Source organism: Strix aluco, chromosome 7, assembly GCF_031877795.1.
Source record: "Strix aluco isolate bStrAlu1 chromosome 7, bStrAlu1.hap1, whole genome shotgun sequence".
NCBI classification, from domain to species: Eukaryota; Metazoa; Chordata; class Aves; order Strigiformes; family Strigidae; genus Strix; species Strix aluco.
Window position 1 is genome coordinate 28,182,500 of NC_133937.1, and position 19,402 is coordinate 28,201,901.

Consider the following 19,402-nt stretch of genomic DNA (forward strand, 5'->3'; position numbering starts at 1 on the left):
GGACTCTTGTGTAAGATTTCTGGACATCAGACTGGTCGAAGAAGAATCTTGGACTGGGTTGCCAGACAAATTCAGGTACACACACAGAACAACTCTACTGGATAGTCACAGTAGGTCTGATGTACCCAAGCTACACTTCTCTTACTCTGCAGGTACACATCAAGCCTAGAGCTCACACTCAGTAGGTCCCATGCGACCCGGACACACTGAAGACCCTGAATATGTACTCCACTGTACACACACAAGTATTTCCGTTGGGAAATCTCAGCATTAGGTACTTTATAATACACCATCTGTAGGAGACAATTGTTCTCTGCTTCATTAAAAGTCTTTCCAATCTTTCATTAAAAACACAAGATGGACTAAGTTCACTTTTGATATAATTTGTTAACTTGTGTGATTACATTACAGACATTTCATACTAATAGTATCAGCAAACATACAGAATCACGGGAACATCCCATTATGTTATGCTGTTATCTCAAATGCTATACCTGGTCAGTGACAAGCAGAAGTACGGTGTAATCAGGAGAGAATATGAGGCTGGATATGGGTTGTAAGATATCAGCGCAGATTTTCATCTCATACTGCAGACCTTTGATGTGATAAAAGAATAAAATGCCCTCCTGTGCAAAAAAGTACAAATCCGCATGAGGTCTAGGTCACTCTGGCAAACTGAATTGCAAGAACTTCTGAAAATCTCTAAAGTAACAGTGTTTTACTGTATCCCATCACTAATGGTCTCATTTGCTTTTAGTATGTTTAAATTCAGAGGGCTCTTACCCTGGGTAATGAATCTATTGGAAAATGAAGGTGTTATTTAATACAAGTCTTAATAACAGTCCATGTTTGATAACAACAGACTCTCTCATCAGTTAATACTTAAGATTTCATACTGGGTTTTTTGAGACAGTATAAGAATTTGTCCTACTCTTAAGCAGTAATGTACAATGGTATTGTTAGTTTGGGTTAAATATTGAGTTAGATTTTGAACAAAACAATTTGGCAATTCTCTTGGCCATTTTCTCTCCTTTCCTATGTTTTGTCCATCCTTCTTTTCTGTTTCTGTAGAATATTCTTTGTCTTTTGCTAAAAATAGCATTGTCCTTTTTTGTTGCTTCTTTGACCACAAAAATGGAATCTCTTCCCATCCTGCTCCCTTCTGATTTCTTGTCTCAACTCTTAACAAAGAAAATATATACAACAGGGAGGACCTTTACAGTTCTGCAGCCCTCCACTTCTTTCTAACTCCTGTCTTTGCAGTGAACTTTGCAAATATACTCCATCTGAATGTTCTTTGATTTTCATACAATAAGAGTAAGTTAAAAGCATAAAGGATGCCTTACACTTCCAGCTGCGTACAGGCCCTCCTTACAAAATTCCATGGCAAATAAAACTGGTTTTTGCAGATTCTTTGTCTTGCCACCTGGGAGCACAAAACCAACATATCAAATTTAATTTATTGTAACAATGTGTCTCAACTTCGATCTGGGGTGATTTACTATTTGTGAATAAAAAGGCTCCTTGGGCTATATATTCTTTGGACTTTTTGCTGTGATAAGGAAGGAGAAAGTTGGTATACATAGTCTGAAATGACAGTACTACTGTGGTCTGATGAACTAGAAATTAACTTGAGAAATCATTTGATTTTGTAAACGTTGATAAATAGCCACATCAGAGTTTGTCAGTAACAGAATCACTGAGTCATTTAGGTTGGAAGGAACCCTAGAAGTCCTCTGATCTAACCTCCTGCTCAGCACAGGGCCAACTTCAAACTCAGAACCAACATCAAAGTTAAATCATGTTGTCCAGAGTCATGTTCAGCTGAGGTCTGAATATACCCAAGAATGGAAATCCCATAGCTTCTCCAGGCAACTTGTCCCAGTGTCTGACTACCTTCACTGTGAAAGGGTTTTTTTTTTCCTAATATCTACCCAGAATTTCCATCGATGCAAATCATGTCCTTTGCCTGTCTGGTTCCAACTTCTCTGTAACCTTTCATTAGGTAGCTGAAGCAATAGCAAAATCCCCCATTTTCTTTTCTCCAGGCTGAACAAACATAGTTCTGTTCTCTTAGCCCACCTTTGCATGTCATGTACTTAGACTCTGCAATAATCTTTGTGGCCCTATGCTGAATGTCATCCGTTATGTATCTTTTTTGCACTGTGGAGCCCAAAACAAAGTGTTTGAAACAAACCCCTAAATCCTACCTCAACTAAATTACAAGTGATGTCAGTTCTAAAAAAAACTACTAAAGCTAAGCAGTAGGGAACCTATTCTAGCATCACTTATTCCAATTTAAATTAGAATAAACAGAAAATATTTTACTGCCACTGTTTCTCCTGAGGCTATTCATTTGGCTGTCTGTTAGCACAAAAGCTATTAATCATTTGTCATGTAAACATATAACAGATTGCCATCAATGTGTCTTACAGAGGCCCGTGCAAACTGAGTTTTTCTAACCAGCGGCTTCCAGCTGTACTCACTTATTATTACTACTGGACAGCACTGGTGCTGCCTAAAAATCTATTAGTTTGATCTGAACATGGAAATACCTTTTCTTTTTTGTACTTCTCTACGAGCATATGACACCACATCCGACAGTTTACACATGTATTCTGCACAAAAGAAAACAATTTTATAACATCAACTTTATTTATATGTCAATATTGCAATAAAGATCGGTTGTACTCCAGTCTACTGAACGAAAGGCCAGGTTCAGTATACTGAATCAAAATGTGCATTCTTCCCCAATATCCACCATTTCTGTCATTTATGCAGCTGAACAGGCACAATCTTTCTGTGATTCAGCTTACAGTTGTAAAAGGGAGATAGTAATACTTGACATAGAGAGTAAATGCAGATTTATCTATGTTCTAATGCTAAATTCTGGTATTGTTACTTCTAACCATTTTTTTTTTTTATTTGATGTACATATGAAGGAAATTCAGTCAGTCTGAAAAAAATGCCCAAGTGAAATGTTGTGGCTGCTTATGATTCTGTTTGCAATGGCATAACAGGAATTTAGCAATGTGCATAAAGTTGGACATGCACTTAAGCATTGTGCTAAATAGACACAGATTGTAGTATGTTTTAAATTAAGCAGAAGCTTCAGTACAATATGTTACACAGTTTTAGGACAGCCCTCAAAGAAGAATATACAGGCCAAGGAAAAAAGCCCTAATGGCAAATATTCTTGTTGCCTTCTACTGAACTGGCAAAAACATTTCTGGTCACACCTCAGCTTTTTATTTGTTGATGATTTCCAACTCTTGATTTGGTAAACTTAAAACTCGGATAATTTCAAAAGCAGAGAAATAATGCTGGTTTGTTGGGTTTTTTAAGAGCAGTCTCTGTTTCTGTGTTAACTACTGGAACTGAACAGAGTTACAGCACTTTGGAAAAGTCAGGGATACTTGCTGCAGCTTAAAAAATAATGTATTACATGGCAAAAGAAGAAAACAAAATTATCACCAGCCTGTCTATTGACAGTGATTCAGTGGTTATTACAGAAACAGTTCTATGCTGGTCTACAACAGAATATTACCCAGTTCTAGTGCTAGGGAGAAGCATGTTCCAGTACTCTTAGACCTGACTGAACCAGTGAACTTCATGTGCACATTAGGACTGACACCTTCCATCCCTGCAAAGGACGACAGAGTGCAGGTTGCCATTGCCAGAACACTTTATGCTGGCTGTGTCTCACTGTCCTCCTTCCTGGGAGCCCTCTGGATGGGCACAGAAGGGTAGCATGTGACAGGTAGCACAGGAGAGACCTCAGGATTTCCAGAAAAAAGAAGGCATGGAATGGGCTGCTGTTGCCAGAAAACTTTAGTCAGTCACTACTTTGCCAAAGGGCCCCATGAAAAAGACAGGTGGGAACATAGGGCAGACAAATTGCCTTGGCAAGTTGCAGTCAGTGTGAGGTCCTCCCATTCTAGAAAAAATTAAAAGCAGATTTCTTTGTTTGAAGCCAAAGACATCTTCTGTTCATTCTCTGTGCTTCATACTTTCTGTAATAAAGCCTGATAGTCTTTACAGCCTTGTTGTCATTAGAAAATAGTTTATGTAAGAGCTGACCTTAAGGAATTCTATTAAGCAACATTACATTAAATTCAGTTTTGTTGTTTGAAGACTCATCATGAGACTTCAAAGATGTGTTCTAACATTATCTAACATACCAAATGAGGACAATCCAATATTTCATGCAAAATAAAATAAATTATTGGTATTTAACTAATAGTAAAAAGACTGCATATAGCTCATACATTCATAGTTTAATGTTAATCCAGTAAGGCTGGTTAATAAGATCTGGGCTCCTGAAACTATTGTTCATTTTATCAGTTTGATGTATTTAGAGCTTTTTGTCTTTTTTTGCCAAATTAAAATGAAAGCCAATTATTGGGTGCTAAAAAACCCACACAGAAGTTCAAAAGACATTCCCAATTGTTTATTGTTGAAAGAAATATGGTTCTACGGTATAGCATTATAATTTCTGCAAGGTATACAACAGGAGAACGGAAGAAAGCAAAAAAAGCTTTCACCTATCCACTTTCTTCCCTACTTGAATAAAATACACAACGCAGCTATTTTTTACCAGGTAGAGGTTTTTGTTGAAGAACAGAAGCACTGCATCTTTCAGCATCAATTGCCAAAACATATCCTTCTTTACAGCCCATGTAAATTTCTGAAGTTGCAGTCCAGCAGTGGGCAGTGGGACGCACTGAAGGCTTCAGGTAATCTCTAGGCTTCGGCACAAAAATAAACAAGTTCAATCAACAATTGACAAACATCTGTACAAGCAGTTACATACATTTTAAGGCAAAAAAAGATCATTACCTCATAAAGTCTGATCATTTGTATAACATCAGCCTTATTTTATTCAGTCATCCCTTCACTGAGGCTAGTAACTTGAGAAACAAGAACATTTTCCAGAAAAGTCTATGTCTGGAGATAGTGGTGGAGAACTCACCTCTCTCCCTAGAAGCTTGTTTAAATTATGAACTACATTTTCATTGAAAAATTATATATTCTAAAAATTTGAATTTATCTGGATTTATTCTCCAGCACTTGCATCTGTTACAGCTTTGTCCTCTAGCTTGGAAATCCCTCCAGCATCTTCCCTACCCTCGCAAAGATACTGATGCACTATAACCAAGTCATCTCCCAATTTTTTTAATTACAAAATTATGACAAAATTCAACACATTAAGCCCCTAGTTTTTTAACATCAGAATAGCACTGGAAGCCCAAATTGAAATGGTTACCCACTATGACCTCACACCCTGACAAATGTTTTCCAAATTGCTTTTCAGAATAGTCTTCCACTTTGTAGACATAATCTGCACATGTGGTCTTGCATACTTGGCAGTACTATTCACTTTGTTTGAATAGTTTATCTTATCATATAATTCAAATAGCTCTGTAAAACAGCTCTGTCAACCTTTGTCATCTGCAAATTAGTTCTAGAAATATCCCTGTCACAGACTTCCCATGTACCTTGAATTTCATTTCACTAAAACAAATCTCATGAATCCATCATCCATAAAACAGGAATAACAGACCTTCTCCACCAAACATTATTAAAAACAGTGACCTGTTCAGATACAACAGTAACAGGGGTCATACAAATACCATGACAGAAAGAACCAGATTGAAGAGAATTTGGGTAGGGGTAGAGGGGAACAAACCAAAAGAAAACCTTGGGAGAACACTTAAAAGAGAAGATTCAAAGAACCATGCATGTGAGCAGAAGTGTTGAGGAACACTAGACAACATGATGGATGAAAAAAAAGAAGAGTCTATAATTCTGTAAAACACCTGCTGTCTCACTAAAGGTTCTATAAAAAGAGGAAACATGGATGGACTTGTGATGGAAACATAGGACAGAGATTCATAAGTACCTAGATTTCAAGGACTTGCTATATGATTCTGGGTTAGTAACTTACTCTCTATTTATGCTCACAAAGAATTTTTAATTTCTCAGGGGGAAAATGCTACAGAAATAAAGTATATTAATATTTACTTTATAGATCAAATAGGACTAACAGTAATAAATCTATAACAAACAGGGATTTACATCACCCAGAGAAATATTTAATATAGGCATTTTCACTGATTTTATGAGGCTTGAACATCACAAATCTTTGGGGAAGTTGTAACTGAACTACTGTGAATGAGAAGCTTCCTGTGTAAAGAAACTTCTGTAATGTTCCTTTGCACCTGCTGTCACGACTGTGTTTACACACAAACTAGATAAAATATGCTAATCATAGGATGAGATTATGTAAATCCCAAACCAGGTTGCTTCTTGAACTGTGCATTGGTACAGTGGTGCACAATAATAATGCTGCTGTCTTTTTTTGAACTTCTCTCCTTTTTGAGTAGCACCTCTTCAGGGAAAAAAAAAATCCATGATGGATCCCTGTCATGAAAAGTTTTCTAAAAAGACAATGGAATCAAATTGGTACTGGGGACGAAGTGGAGTCAAGTGGGTTTCTCATGATAAAGCATATTCAGAAAATTCAGGTCTCAATTGTAAGAAATTTTGAAACAAAACTAAATCAATCTAGTGCAAGAAAGAAAAGGATTGAAAGGTGTAGGATATTTCAATTACTTTCACTCTGCTGCCACATTGTGGTTACACTTTGGTACATACCCAGCCTTAGTATCTTGTGGAGTATGGAACCCTAACACATTTCAAAGCAGCAGACAAGTGCATTGGCAATGTGCTCGATTTTCTTACTTGCCTCTCACACATTCCTTAGGAGTGGGCTACAGCCTCCAAGGACCATGGACTACAGGTTGAGGACAACTCCTTTAAATAATAGTCTAAATAAATGGTTCTCCACTTTGGTTACAACAATGTGAAAAACATTGATCTTGACTGACTCAGATTTAGTGATAAAGAACAAAAATCCTTCTGTCAAATTCTGCAGAGATAGGAAGGGCTTAATCAGTCCATGATACTATTCCCACTGCATTCAACTGAATGCATCTCATTAACCACCACAGGAGAAGCAGGTTGTCTCTTACTAATTGAAAAAGCATTGATGATAGTAGAGAGGAAAATAACTCCAAGGTATTTACAAATGTCAAGGCACAGATTTTATGCCAGAGTCATACAAGTGCTCATAGACATTTGTAATGGTATACAAATCATCAGTGATAGTAACCATTGATACATCTGCCGCAGCAGCCTATCAATTTATAAAGACAGTGAAGAAAACCTCTATTTTGGACAGCCTGGTCCATCACAGCAACTGTAGTCCGAACATATCTGGGTATCTGAGGAACACAGCAAGTTCAGCCATTTCAATCTCTCTCAAAGTTGCTGCATCATATCTTCTCCTGCTGTATCCTTGCTGTATCATATCTTCTCCATCAAGTATATTCTGATCAACACAATCAGGAATTGCATTGCCAAAACCATATATTCCATGTTGGGGTGCTGGAAGGGAGTGCTTAACCTGACAAGTCACATGCATGCGATTTCCCCCAGTGTGGGGGGATACAAGATCTACTAGGGGCTCAGTTTTTCTGCTAGGTTAGAGATGGAGCATATGTACACTGGCATGCGTGGAGGGGAGAATTAGTGCTGTAAGGCACAATAAATGCAAGTACTGCAAAAAATTACTCAGCTATCATAGTTTGGAGTGAGGTGAAAACATGCCAGAAATTGATTCAGTGCCTCCCGGTGCTAAACTGTGAGTGTAGCACCTCACAATTTAGTACAGAGGAAACAACATATCACCACCACAACAAAAGCAACAACAGCTTGTATTTCTGCATAAAACTCATTTCTAGATAACCTGATGTTCATTACCTTGTCAATATTCACAACAAAAATACACCCATCTAGGAAATTTGGACAGTAAATAACTATCAAAGTATTTACCATGTAATTTGAAAGAAAACGAAATCTTCATCAAAGACTAGTAGAACAATCTACTCTTACTTCAGGAATATTTCAGTGTATAAGGAGAACACAATCACCTTGAAGGTGCTAAAAAGGTTTTTCTGAAGGCAGCTGGGAATGCAAAGGCCCTATACTGGTATCTAGTATGGTTGAAGTGGAAAAGTTAATGACGCGGTTCTGCAAGTTCAAGCATAAGAACCTACCATTCCTGAATGGAATAGCGTCCATTCAAGGACAAATTCTATTAAACCTCACAGAGGTAATATGGCAGTTGTTTTTTCCCCAATACCTCTTGTAATTCACTTTACAGGCTAAAAAACAAAGTGTTTTTTGCAGTTCATCATCTGCACATAATATAAAAGGCAGTAAGGCAGAAGAAAAAGGCAATGCCCCTGATAAGTATATATTATCTTAATTTTCACTGTTCTAAGTGATATGAAATATAAGCAGTTCATGTGTAATCAGAACCCATAGAGGACATTTGTTTGTAGTTATTGATTGTCCTGGAAACCAAGGGCATCAACAGTTAAACACCTCTGTGAATTTGAAGGCATGAAGGAGGATGAGGTCATTCCCTATTTTTATTCTGCTTTATAAGAAAAGTTCATGGCAGAAACCTGTGGTGTACTAATCTGGTAATACATAACTCACACTTGTCCATCGAAAAGGTGTAGTATAATGCCAGTATCATCTTATGCATGGTACTTTTGGTGTCTCATATATATCATAAGCCACCAAATAGAAATTGATGGTCTTAATCTTAGAAGAGAATCCCAGATTTGCAAGTTAAAAGTTTTCACAATGGCAGATGCTTCTAGTTGGTAGTCAGGTGAAAGTAAATTTCAAACAAAATGAGAACACTTTTGAAGCCTCTCAAAAGAGACATCTCAAGGGAGGCTAATGAGTAAACGATGAAATACAAGTGAGACAAATGGGCAGGTCCAACACTGACAGTGGTGTGGGAATGTACTTCAGAAGCAGGGTTTGCTGGCTGGAATAAAGACTTCAGTGTTTCCATAGCTTGAGACATTTTCAGAGTCAAAAAGAAAACAAATCCCAAAGGAAGGATACCTGAGGGTTACTATCAGTTTAGTATCAGAATAGTTTTCAAAGGTTTCAGCAGGGCATATTATCTTGGGAATGGTTAAATGCTGACATGCTGATACTGCTTCTGGGGTACGGATTAGTACCTCCACTGCACAGATATATATCACTAGGCTAGGACCTGTGTCAGAAATCTCTACATTGTACTGCACTGTGCAGTAGCAGCATGCCTTCTAAGTCTCCTGTCAAAATGCATTTCAAAAATATTGTTGAGACAACAGATCTATTTACTGGGTGTACCTGTTTAACTTCTTTTATTAATTTATTAACACCTACTTGCATAAAAAGTATAATGATTTGGAATAGTAAAAAGGAAACAAACCAGTAACTACCATGAATGTTTCTGCTTCCTCTCCTACCAGTCCAGCAATGGCCGAAACTGGCAAATCGGGGCCATGGTATGGATCTTCACTATGAGAAACCGGGAAAAACAAATCCTTATGAGGACTCACAGTCCCTTGTCCATCAGGGAGTTTCACAGGGCTGTGAAAGAGCAAGAGACAGTGTCTGAGGAGAAGAAATATTATGCTGATACAAAACCAAGAAGCATGTTTTCAAAACTTTGAGACACCAACTCAGTTAATGGGCTTTACTTCTACAAGAGTAATGGAGGATTGTTGTAGACAGCCATTCTACATGGCACATGTCATTTCACTGAAAAATAACAGTAATTCTACTACAAAAGAGAAATGTTCCTAACTGGCAGAAACGGATTGTCGTGTTCTAGTTCCGTATCTTTTCTTGTTGCCTTGTATAAACAACTATTCTACGTTACTGTTTCCTTATTAACCAGGATTAATAACCTAACACCTAACTTGCATATAGTATGAGGATTCCTGCTTAATGTTTATTTGGAGACAGTTTAATGATGATGAAAGATTATTAGTAGTATTTGTCTGTTGCACTCTGGTAATCAGTGTATAAGTGGCTGTTACAATGCAGGAGTTGTGGATTCTATAGTTTACAAACTATGTTGATTTATGCCTTGGAAAAAAATTATGTAACATAATTCTCAGTGGATGTTCAACCTCTACTGAATGGAATGAAAAGTGAGGAAAAAGGAGTATATATGTATTTTCACATGTGTACTCTATAATGACAAAAGGCAAAAAACCCCTTCAGTGTTCTTTTCAGGTCTCAAATTAAAGCCTTGTCTATGCTTTCACTAGTATAACTGTGTCGGTGGCAATATGTTGGTTATATTAATAGTTAATGACATTAAACACACTTGGGAATTGTAGAATAGCTGCCACTGAAACAGTATAGGTGTTACAGTGTTATACTCCAGTTTGAATGATACATAATACTTTTATACCAGCCTCAAAAAACATTGTAGCATAAATAAATTCTAAGTTTGTTGTGCTCAGTGAATTGCATTGACAGAGCCACCCTGCCTGGACCTGTAAATTAGCCACACAAGCTGGAAATCACACAGAAAATGATACTGGTTTTGGTAAAATTTGTGATTACAGCAACATATTGTTTAACTATGCTTACTAGGAAGCAACTTGATTCAAATTCGGTGGTTCCAGAGCTGCAAAAGCCACTTGCAGGAAAGCAGTCCAGGTACTACTTTAATTCAGTCATGCAGCACTTGATAGAGCCTGCCAAAGCAGCTGATTAGTATTAGCTTCATGATGTGGATAATCTGGACATGTGAGTACTAAGAAATGAAATCATAAATTCAATTCACTTGGTTGACTAGATAGATTCAGACTGGTTGTGATTTAGCAATTACAGATTGCAATTGCTAGGTGAACTAAATTGGATTAAATTATTTGCAAACAGATGTAGGTTGCTAGTCTTAGTTGTTAAAATATGCATCTAGATTTTTCTATTAACCTGAAGGGTGTTTCACTTACTTTTGCTTAAGGTGATGCTCATCATTATTCCTTTCAATATGCCAGATAGAAACGGAACTCTCAGTAACAAAACACAGTTGTTGCCAATTCATAGGGTTAAAACTTAAAGAGGTTGCTGTTACCCCTGGCTGAGACTCACTGCACAGGAGGATATTTTCTTGCCAGTTCCTTCATTAAGGAGAGCAAAAGAAAATCAAATCCATTAAATAAGTCAAAAACATTCAAGCCAAAGATCTGGATGTGATTATGACTGACATTCAAGATCAAATTTGGAAAACAAATATTTTGTCACTGACAAAAAATTTCTGCTGTCAAACAAGTTAGATCCTCTTAAAGATGAAAAGGAGGTGGTTAATTAGCCACACATAAAATTATTACTGCTACAAAAAGACTGAATAGTAAAATAATTTTGAAAACTGACATTTTAGAAACATTATCATGCACTTCCTTTTGTGAAAAGACCAACAGTCAGGAGACATGGATTTTTTTTCACCAGTTCCATCAGTGACTACTTGAATGGGCCCAAACAATTAACTCTTCAGCACCCCAGACCCTAGCCTTGCTTTTCCGATCCATAAAATAATGATTATAGTGCTTGCAGTTGGAGGGTATTATAATTAGGAAATTAGGAAAACACAGTCAGCCCATGATTATCTATGGATGAATTACTTAGGTAATACAGTAATTGTGCTGAGAATGCAGACAAACTATGGCTGCCTTAACTAACTTGAGCACAGGGCACAATTTGTGTGGGGCTGCTATGTATAGCAAGCCTGGGAATCTGCTTTCCACCGACTTTTCTTTTGTCCAGTGTAAGCTACTTTATGTTCTCACCATCTGATTTGGATATTTCTCCATTATCCAGACTTTATGTTCTCACCATCTGATTTGGATATTTCTCCATTATCCAGATTAATTCTTGACTGCATTTTTATTTTTAAGTGCTGTCGAAGAACTGATTAACATCATTTGAAGAAAATGGTTTAAAATGTTTCTTAATTTCTTGGACAATATATCTGACTTAATCTAGATAACATTTATAGCTTTAGTATTTGGCATTGCTGCTGAGAGGAAAAAAAAACTAAAATGCATACACTGCTGTAAATGGATTTAGTATAATCCTGTTGTTCTGGGCTGTAATGAATTCTCTCACAGAAAGAGATCAGGATGCAAGACAATGGTTAATATTGATAGCATATGCAAAAAATGAGAAGTATTCACACATACACAGTAACTTTCATTAAAATTACAGAAAGCTATAAGCTGCAATTCTGACTTTAAAAGATATCAGTGTTGCTCTCTCTCTAAAGATCTGTCAGCATGTTCTCATCTCATACCTAACAGATAGTGCCAACGCTCTTTTATAGTAGATAATTTATTAAGATCTGAAACTATATGGTACATATATCTGAAGAAGAATCTGGCATCAAGCCTTTCTTTTGAACAGAAAAGAATAAAGATCTAGGGATAAAATATCTCAGATGAAAGGCAGCTTTTAGTTATCCATAAGCTTTCTGTATTTTGAGACTGACATAACTTTCAAAACATCTCTGATTCCAAACTATCTGCTTAAAATACAGGAACTGTGCAATCATCATATTGTAATGACACATTAAGAATGCTAAACATTGAGATATCTTTCATTCGTACACACACTTTTTTACAATGAATGCACAAAGAATCCAATTGCAAAATGAAGGTCCTGATTTCACAGTAAATTCACACACCTCTGTTCAAGTTACTATAAATTCTAAGTTTAATATTGTAAGGTAATTCTATTACTACATTCTTTCTGACTGGAATCTAGGATGGTTCTTTTATGACAACTAGCTGCTGATAGTCATATTCATGCTGATTCAAAGAGGTTTAAATTGTTTGGCCTTGGAAATTGCCACTACTTTAAAGCATTTAAACATTTCTAGATATTTCCATTTTTAAGAATAATCTAGACAAGTCTTTCAAGATGGTGGATTTTTCTTTAAGTGCACACAATGAACACATTCGACCATGTGTGTTATATATGTGCCCAGGGAGGTGGTGGAGTCCCCATCCCTGGAGGTGTTTAAGAGTAGGGTCGACATAGTGCTGAGGGATATGGTGTAGTTGGGAACTGTTAATGTTGGGTTGATGGTTGGACTGGATGATCTTCAAGGTCTTTTCCAACCTAGATGATTCTGAGATTCTGTGATTCTGTGATTCTACTGTGATATACACACAGACATCTTTCCGGAACTACTGTGTATGATCAGAGTTCACAGCAAACATTAGTCTTCTTCATACGGGATAAAGAAGAGGCATCTGTAATACTATCTACTATCATTACTAAAATTCTGAAGTTACAGGAGTTTCTGCCTCTTCACTAATCATTGTATAAGAGAAGGTCATCATTAAATTGGGAGTATACAGAATATTCCTTACATGTCCTTGCTTGCCTTTCTCCTACTCCACCCTCCCCATTTGTTTTGAAGAAGTGCTCAGACTCCACAGTCAATGCAAGCTTGCTGGCAATGGAGGCAAGAGCAGGATTATACTTTTACAGAACACTTAAAAAAGTAAATATTCTAGCTTGATGTATCTGCACCGTATTATATAATTTTTCTTTACATGACAATGAGCAGAAAATTATGATCTAACCCAGTGATCCATGGTAGTGTAATGACTGAGCAAAACTGTAAGACAGAACTAAGATGAAGCACAAGTAATTAAGAGGACCACTGAATAGACCAGGGGACAAAAAAGTAGAGATGAGCTTTAGAGTGCTTTTCCTCTTTTCAGCAGGAAACTTTCTTTAGAAGTACTCCAAAATACAAAATTTCAAAGAAGGTAGAAGATAGCTGTAGCAAAGTAACAGTCATTCTGACTAGTGGCTACTAATGCTAGAAAATAAACGGCACATTTGGTACAGAAAGTTTGCAATCAATGACCAATCAGAAAAAAAAAGGAGATGAAGGCAACCAGTGTGTCTTCCACATTTGTTAACTTAATATATGCTAAAACAGCACACACACAAAAATATGAATTAAATGTAAATGATATTAGAGAATTAGTTTTTTACTCTTACCATACTGAAAGAACAAATTCTGGGAGTGAAGAGTAACTGGCTAGATATGGGCCTCTGAAACTAAACGCAAGTAAAGTGTAGTCCAGCTGCACGTTACCTGAAACGTAAAAATAAAGAACATGGTCTTTAATTGTCCTGGACTTTACTGTATACTATCACAGATAGAGTAGTCGTCTCAGTTCCTTTATACCCACTTTAACTCTTCAAAGATATTCATCAGGCCCCTGATTCCTTTGCTTCACTTCAGATTATTGTTTTGATTTGATCATAAAAACATTCCCTATGGATCACTGCTTGGAATTTTTTCAATTTTTTTCATTATTACCTTGAATTTGTAAAGTATTTTTCCCCAAGTACCCTGAAATCCTTTGCAGTCATAATTTAATTTATATACATGACATAAGCAAGTATTATGATCCTTATTTAAATGGCAAGGAAACTGAATCATGGATAGGGAAAGCAAAACTAAGGAGAGAAATGTTATGAGGCAGGCAAAAATACACATTAGATCCCAGACTCCAAAGTTTAACTGCAAGAACTCTTATTCCTCTCACATTTCAGATTTCTCAATGTGGCTTTCAGCAGTCTGCTTGGAGCCTACTGCAGTGTGATTTTTTTGGTTATTCTAACTATATTATCCTCAAATGAATTCCATTTCATTCCATTTGTTTTCACTTTAAAACAGATCCATTTTGTATTGTCATATTCCTCCCTAGTTTGAGCCTAACTAAAAGTAGTACAGTGGAAAATTCCTTTCGCTGCTTTCCATGCATCTTGTCATGAGACAATTTCCTGTCACACTGTTTTTCAGGTCTTATCAAAAAAACCCTTCAGAAACTGGATGATTTAAGTATTGTTTTAATGAAATGGTGACAGGGAGGGTTACCACATCCCTACCTTTTAATTCTGTCAGTTTACTCAGTTCTGGAAAGGTGTAGATATATATGACAGGATTCAGCCTCCGGTCTGAAAAGGCCAGCACTTGCCTGTTCCCATTCGCAGCAAAGGCTCCCACCTGGCCAGTCTGGCACTGCAGTACCGTTGTCTTCTTTGTTTCAATGTCCAGGAAGAGGATGTAATTGCCACAAGGGTAGCAGACAGTTTGATTGCTGATAAAGCCGAAGTTCTTGTTTGAGAATCCCTGAACCCAACTTAAGAAAAAGCAACTGAATGTTAAAACATTAATCAAAGACACACATTTCTCAAAATACTGTGATAAAGGGAATGTAGTAGCCTAAGTTACATTGAACTGATGCATGGGATTTGTTAGACTCATCCTCATACCAATGCTGCAAAACCACAATAACTTCAAGATCTAGTATTACGAATCACTAGTTCAGTGTTTCCAAAAACACAGGTTCAATCTTACCCTGATGGAGCACAAAGGACTGTCATAAGAACCTGGAGAGATGCTTATATTTCTTTCAGTTTTCACTAAAAATAAAGTTAGCAAGTTCACAGGCTCCGTTATTCCATATATCATTGTAATAGACTATACCTTTATTCTGAAAGAATTACACAGGTGCAATCCATACATCAACCCAATTGTGTTTGCTTAACCTTTTTACACTTTCATAGTTATCTCATCCCCATAAAATAAAAAACACAAAGGTACAGCTTGTGCTTATAAGAACTTAACCAGGAGGACTGTTCTGATTTAGAGATAATTTAACATGGTAAAACTCTGGAATGTAAACAGGATGTGTTACAAAAAGACTGAAATAAATTACTGAAGAGGAGTCAGCTTATGAATTTACAATGTATCAGCAAATCCATAACTGCCTGCAGATGTTCCTACCTTTCAGAAAGTGTGTGGATGAACATCAGGGTCCTCTTATCAAAGGGATTTGCATTTACCACTAAGTGAAGATGTCTGACTGAGCCACAGCTTACCCTACTAGTACCACAGTGTACAAGTTTCAGCAGTGTAACAGATACCCTCTGTGTACAACACTGCCGTTAGCACCGTCTCTTCCAATTTCTATTCAGAAACTTTCCATCTCTTGTCTTCTTCCAAATAAGAGCATTTGACTGGAAGAGATCTTTGTCCTCTGCAAAATTGCAATTTCATGAACACGTCAGTCATAAGATCCACTCAGCTGCTGATCCTCTGTACTCTTACTAGAAGATTGTACTACAGCCTCAGCACTCTCATAGCTAGGATCATTTTTATACGCCTAGTCTTAAGATATTTATGTCCAGCAATAACTTTTAGTTATTTTTTCCGAGTAGTTTCTGCTCTTGGCCTGTTTTGCTACACACCAGAGGAGTAAGTGTAGCCAGAGGGGAGTGGGAGCACATCGACCATGTGCTCCTGCAGTTGAACTGAATACCATGGCAACAAAGAGGAGACATTTCAGCTGATGAATGTTTTTCCAGACCTTTTACACAAGAACTAGATGTATGATATGCCATGGCACGTAAGCAGACCTTTATGAACATGCTTACAGGACCATAACAGATTCAACAACTGATCTGACTCAGTGAAAATGATGTATTTTTAACTTCTCTTTGCAGGGGATAAAATGAAATCTAGAAAACATGTATGCATGGATAAATTAATGAGATGACAGTGCAATTTATTATCCTTACACAACCAGTAAAGGCTGAAGGGGACAAGGATTCAGGCTGTTATCTGATGTCAGCTATGACTGGTGCAGTACATGCAGAGTCAGGTAATTAGCCATGGCTCGCTCACATTTTCCATGCTGTGTCTGTCTCCAGTTCTGTATAAACACTGTGTCAGAAGTATTTCAGTCATAAACTTTGCCAGCTGGTGAAGTGTAGATGGGGCAAAGTAATTAGAGTTGCTTGGAAATTTCCTTACAGAGCATTTTGCCACTGAAAAATGCTAGTTCATACAAAACAGATTATATGAAACCATGAGTTTTGTCAAAGCTCTGTGTTTTCTGAAGACACAAACCACAGCATTCGAATTGCCCACTGCAAAATAATTTTTGTCACTTTCTTCTAAAACTGATATACATACTACTACTGCTGACATTAATTTACAAGAAAGGCAAACTTTAAACTTTTCTATTTTGTGGGAATGGGCTTTGCTTCACATTCAAAATGGCTTAATTTCTTTTTTTATTTTGCATAATTTTAGTTCATAATGGTGTTTTCACAAAGCAGAAAACCTAGGTCACAGCTCTTCCAAGTAACCACAGTTAGCACCATGGACCTCCTCTGAAGAGCAATGACATGCCTCAGATGGTATCTTTTTTACTCTGCAAGTAGCAGAATGGTTAAAGCTGAAGCCTGTTTCTCCTATTACTAGAAAAAATTACTAGAACAAATAATTTTCTTTCCACTAAAAAGTGCTGCACCTATAATTTTGGATCTATATTGCATACTAGCCGTAAGCATTGATGAAACAGCTGAAATACTAACAATGGGCAAGGGAGTTTAAACTTCTGTCCCATTACATAGAAAAAAATGTCTGAACATCCCAAGATTTCCGTGAAAGTCTCAGCCAAGATGGGGCAGGAAGGGCTTAATTCATCTACAGCTCCTACTTGTTCAGAACCAAAAAGCAAGTTGTTGGATTACTAAGAGCTCTGGAAGAGAAATGTTTTTCTATATATAGTGTGGGTTATGTTTGTGGGAAATTGAAATCTGAAAGTCCCTGACATGCAGGTTAAGATGCTGAGACAGAAGGACAAGAGTGAGGCCTTAGAATACCGGGAAAATTAAGAGCCATGGCAGAAGATAATGACAGTGGGGTTTAGGAGGTACAGAACAGCCAGGGAAATTCTGGAGGTTGAATTAGTCTGGGTAAAAGATGTGGCCATGAACAGAACTGAAGTATATTGGTTGATAAGGGCAGGTACTGAGAAGAAAAGCATGCCCCAAGAATTCATCAGAATTGCATGCTGCCAGAAACATGACACAGGAAAAGACAACTCATGCCACACTTCTTATCAACTCATCAAGCTCCAGTTTAAAACTAGTCAGGGTTGCTTACTCCTCATTTCAGAGCCCCCCTGTGCTAAGGGCAGAGAAAGTAAGTTTGATCCAAATCCATCAAAGGCTCAGTCCCTGCTATATGCTGCACTGCAAGTGCCTCTTTGCCTCTTCACCCCTCCAACTACCTGCCACCCTAACACAGACCCACTGCACAGCAGTCTCCCTTGCTTTCCCTGTTAGACCTGCCCTATTCTCTGACGGCTGCAGAAAGCTGACCCGGGGTGAGAGATGCTGGGCCCCGGGGACACCGGACAAGATAGCGGCACCCTGCCGTGGCCAAGGGGCTCAGCAGCGTGTGGCGTGTGCTAAGGCCCGAAGGGCACAGGCTGTCCCAGCCGGCCCTCACCTCACTTCCAGTGCAGCCTCCTCGGCCGAGGAGCAGCGACGGCCCCCCAGGGCCTCGGGGCGAGGCTCCTCACTGGCCGGGTCCGCACTCTGGGCCTCCCTAGACGCCGCCATCCGCCCAACGCCGCCGCCGCCACCAGCCCGTTTGCAACCGTCTCTTAGGAACAAGAAGGGCTTCAGCCATTAGCTGACAACGCCTCCCGCCAGGCTTAAACCAGACCGTTGATTGGCCTGCGCCCGCGCGCCGACCAACCGATGAGCACGGTCTGGGATTTAAAGGGCCAGCAGCCCCGGGGCGGGGGGGCAGGTTCCTGTTACTGGATAGAAGAAGCCGAAGTACAAAGTAATGAGGCGATTTCTCTGTAGCGTACCCAGCCCTTCTCACACAGGCACCGACCTATGCCTGTTGGGGTAATTCTGCCTGGGAGTCGCTGGTATCTGTGGCCTTTAACCCGGTTAATCACTGATGCTGGGTCTAGAAAGCAGGTGGTGTTATGGGGCATAGAAGTGAGGCAGCCTTGGGGGAGTGACCGCAAGGTCTCTTCCCTCGGCTATCCCACGAGCCCTTGCTGCGGCCACATATTTGCTGCTTCTGTTCCAGCAACATTTGCCCTTTCACTTACTGAGGCAGCTGTACCTGTTCCGCCCTTGCTTCTGTCATTTTTTCTTTCATGAGGTACCACAGTTCTTCTTGGGATGTGTAACACAGCACTCCTGAAGCTTCAAAGAGAGCTGAGGAGAAGCTGACCACTGGAAAGAAGAGAAAGCACACTTACAGTCTTTATATACTTACAGCTTTTAGCATGGTAAGAACCTTTCAAGTATTTCCAAAGCAAATGTAGTGATAACATCACCTTTTCCCTTTCCTGAAGAGAGAAATGTTATTTATAGTGTCTAGCTTGCTTGTGTGAGTTCGTTATTACTTACCTGTAGAGTGACAGTGTGCAGTTCTGCGATACTGCCATGCACTCACAGCACCATGGAGCAATGATGGAGAGTGGCACTCCTGTCCAGAGGCAGCAGGACAAGCCTGTACCTTATCTCTTTTCTCCGCTGGTGCTCTGTATGCCTCACAAAACCAAGATAGGATGAGGGAAACGGTTTATTTTTCCATGTCGTCTTTGAGGGGCTATTGTAGCAGCCA

The 19,402-nt window shown here is 38.5% G+C and overlaps 1 protein-coding gene across 2 annotated transcripts in view; it reads right to left on the bottom strand.

The window, feature by feature from the left end:
- The window catches only part of CFAP43 (cilia and flagella associated protein 43), a 51,883-nt gene extending 33,487 nt beyond the window's left edge, over nt 1–18,396 (bottom strand). The window contains exons 1-9 of one of the 2 annotated variants that reach the window (XM_074831215.1): nt 18,260–18,396; nt 14,842–15,095; nt 13,945–14,041; nt 10,884–11,051; nt 9,354–9,504; nt 4,598–4,748; nt 2,556–2,618; nt 1,347–1,426; nt 495–626 (exon numbers count right to left, since the gene is read on the bottom strand). In XM_074831215.1, coding sequence (XP_074687316.1) covers nt 495–626; nt 1,347–1,426; nt 2,556–2,618; nt 4,598–4,748; nt 9,354–9,504; nt 10,884–11,051; nt 13,945–14,041; nt 14,842–15,095; nt 18,260–18,372 — 1,209 coding nt within the window. In that variant the 5' untranslated portion in view covers nt 18,373–18,396. The remainder of the gene's footprint in view (nt 1–494; nt 627–1,346; nt 1,427–2,555; nt 2,619–4,597; nt 4,749–9,353; nt 9,505–10,883; nt 11,052–13,944; nt 14,042–14,841; nt 15,096–18,259) is intronic. The other variant, XR_012624020.1, reaches the window with a different exon arrangement.
- Nucleotides 18,397–19,402: the final 1,006 nt, after the last annotated feature.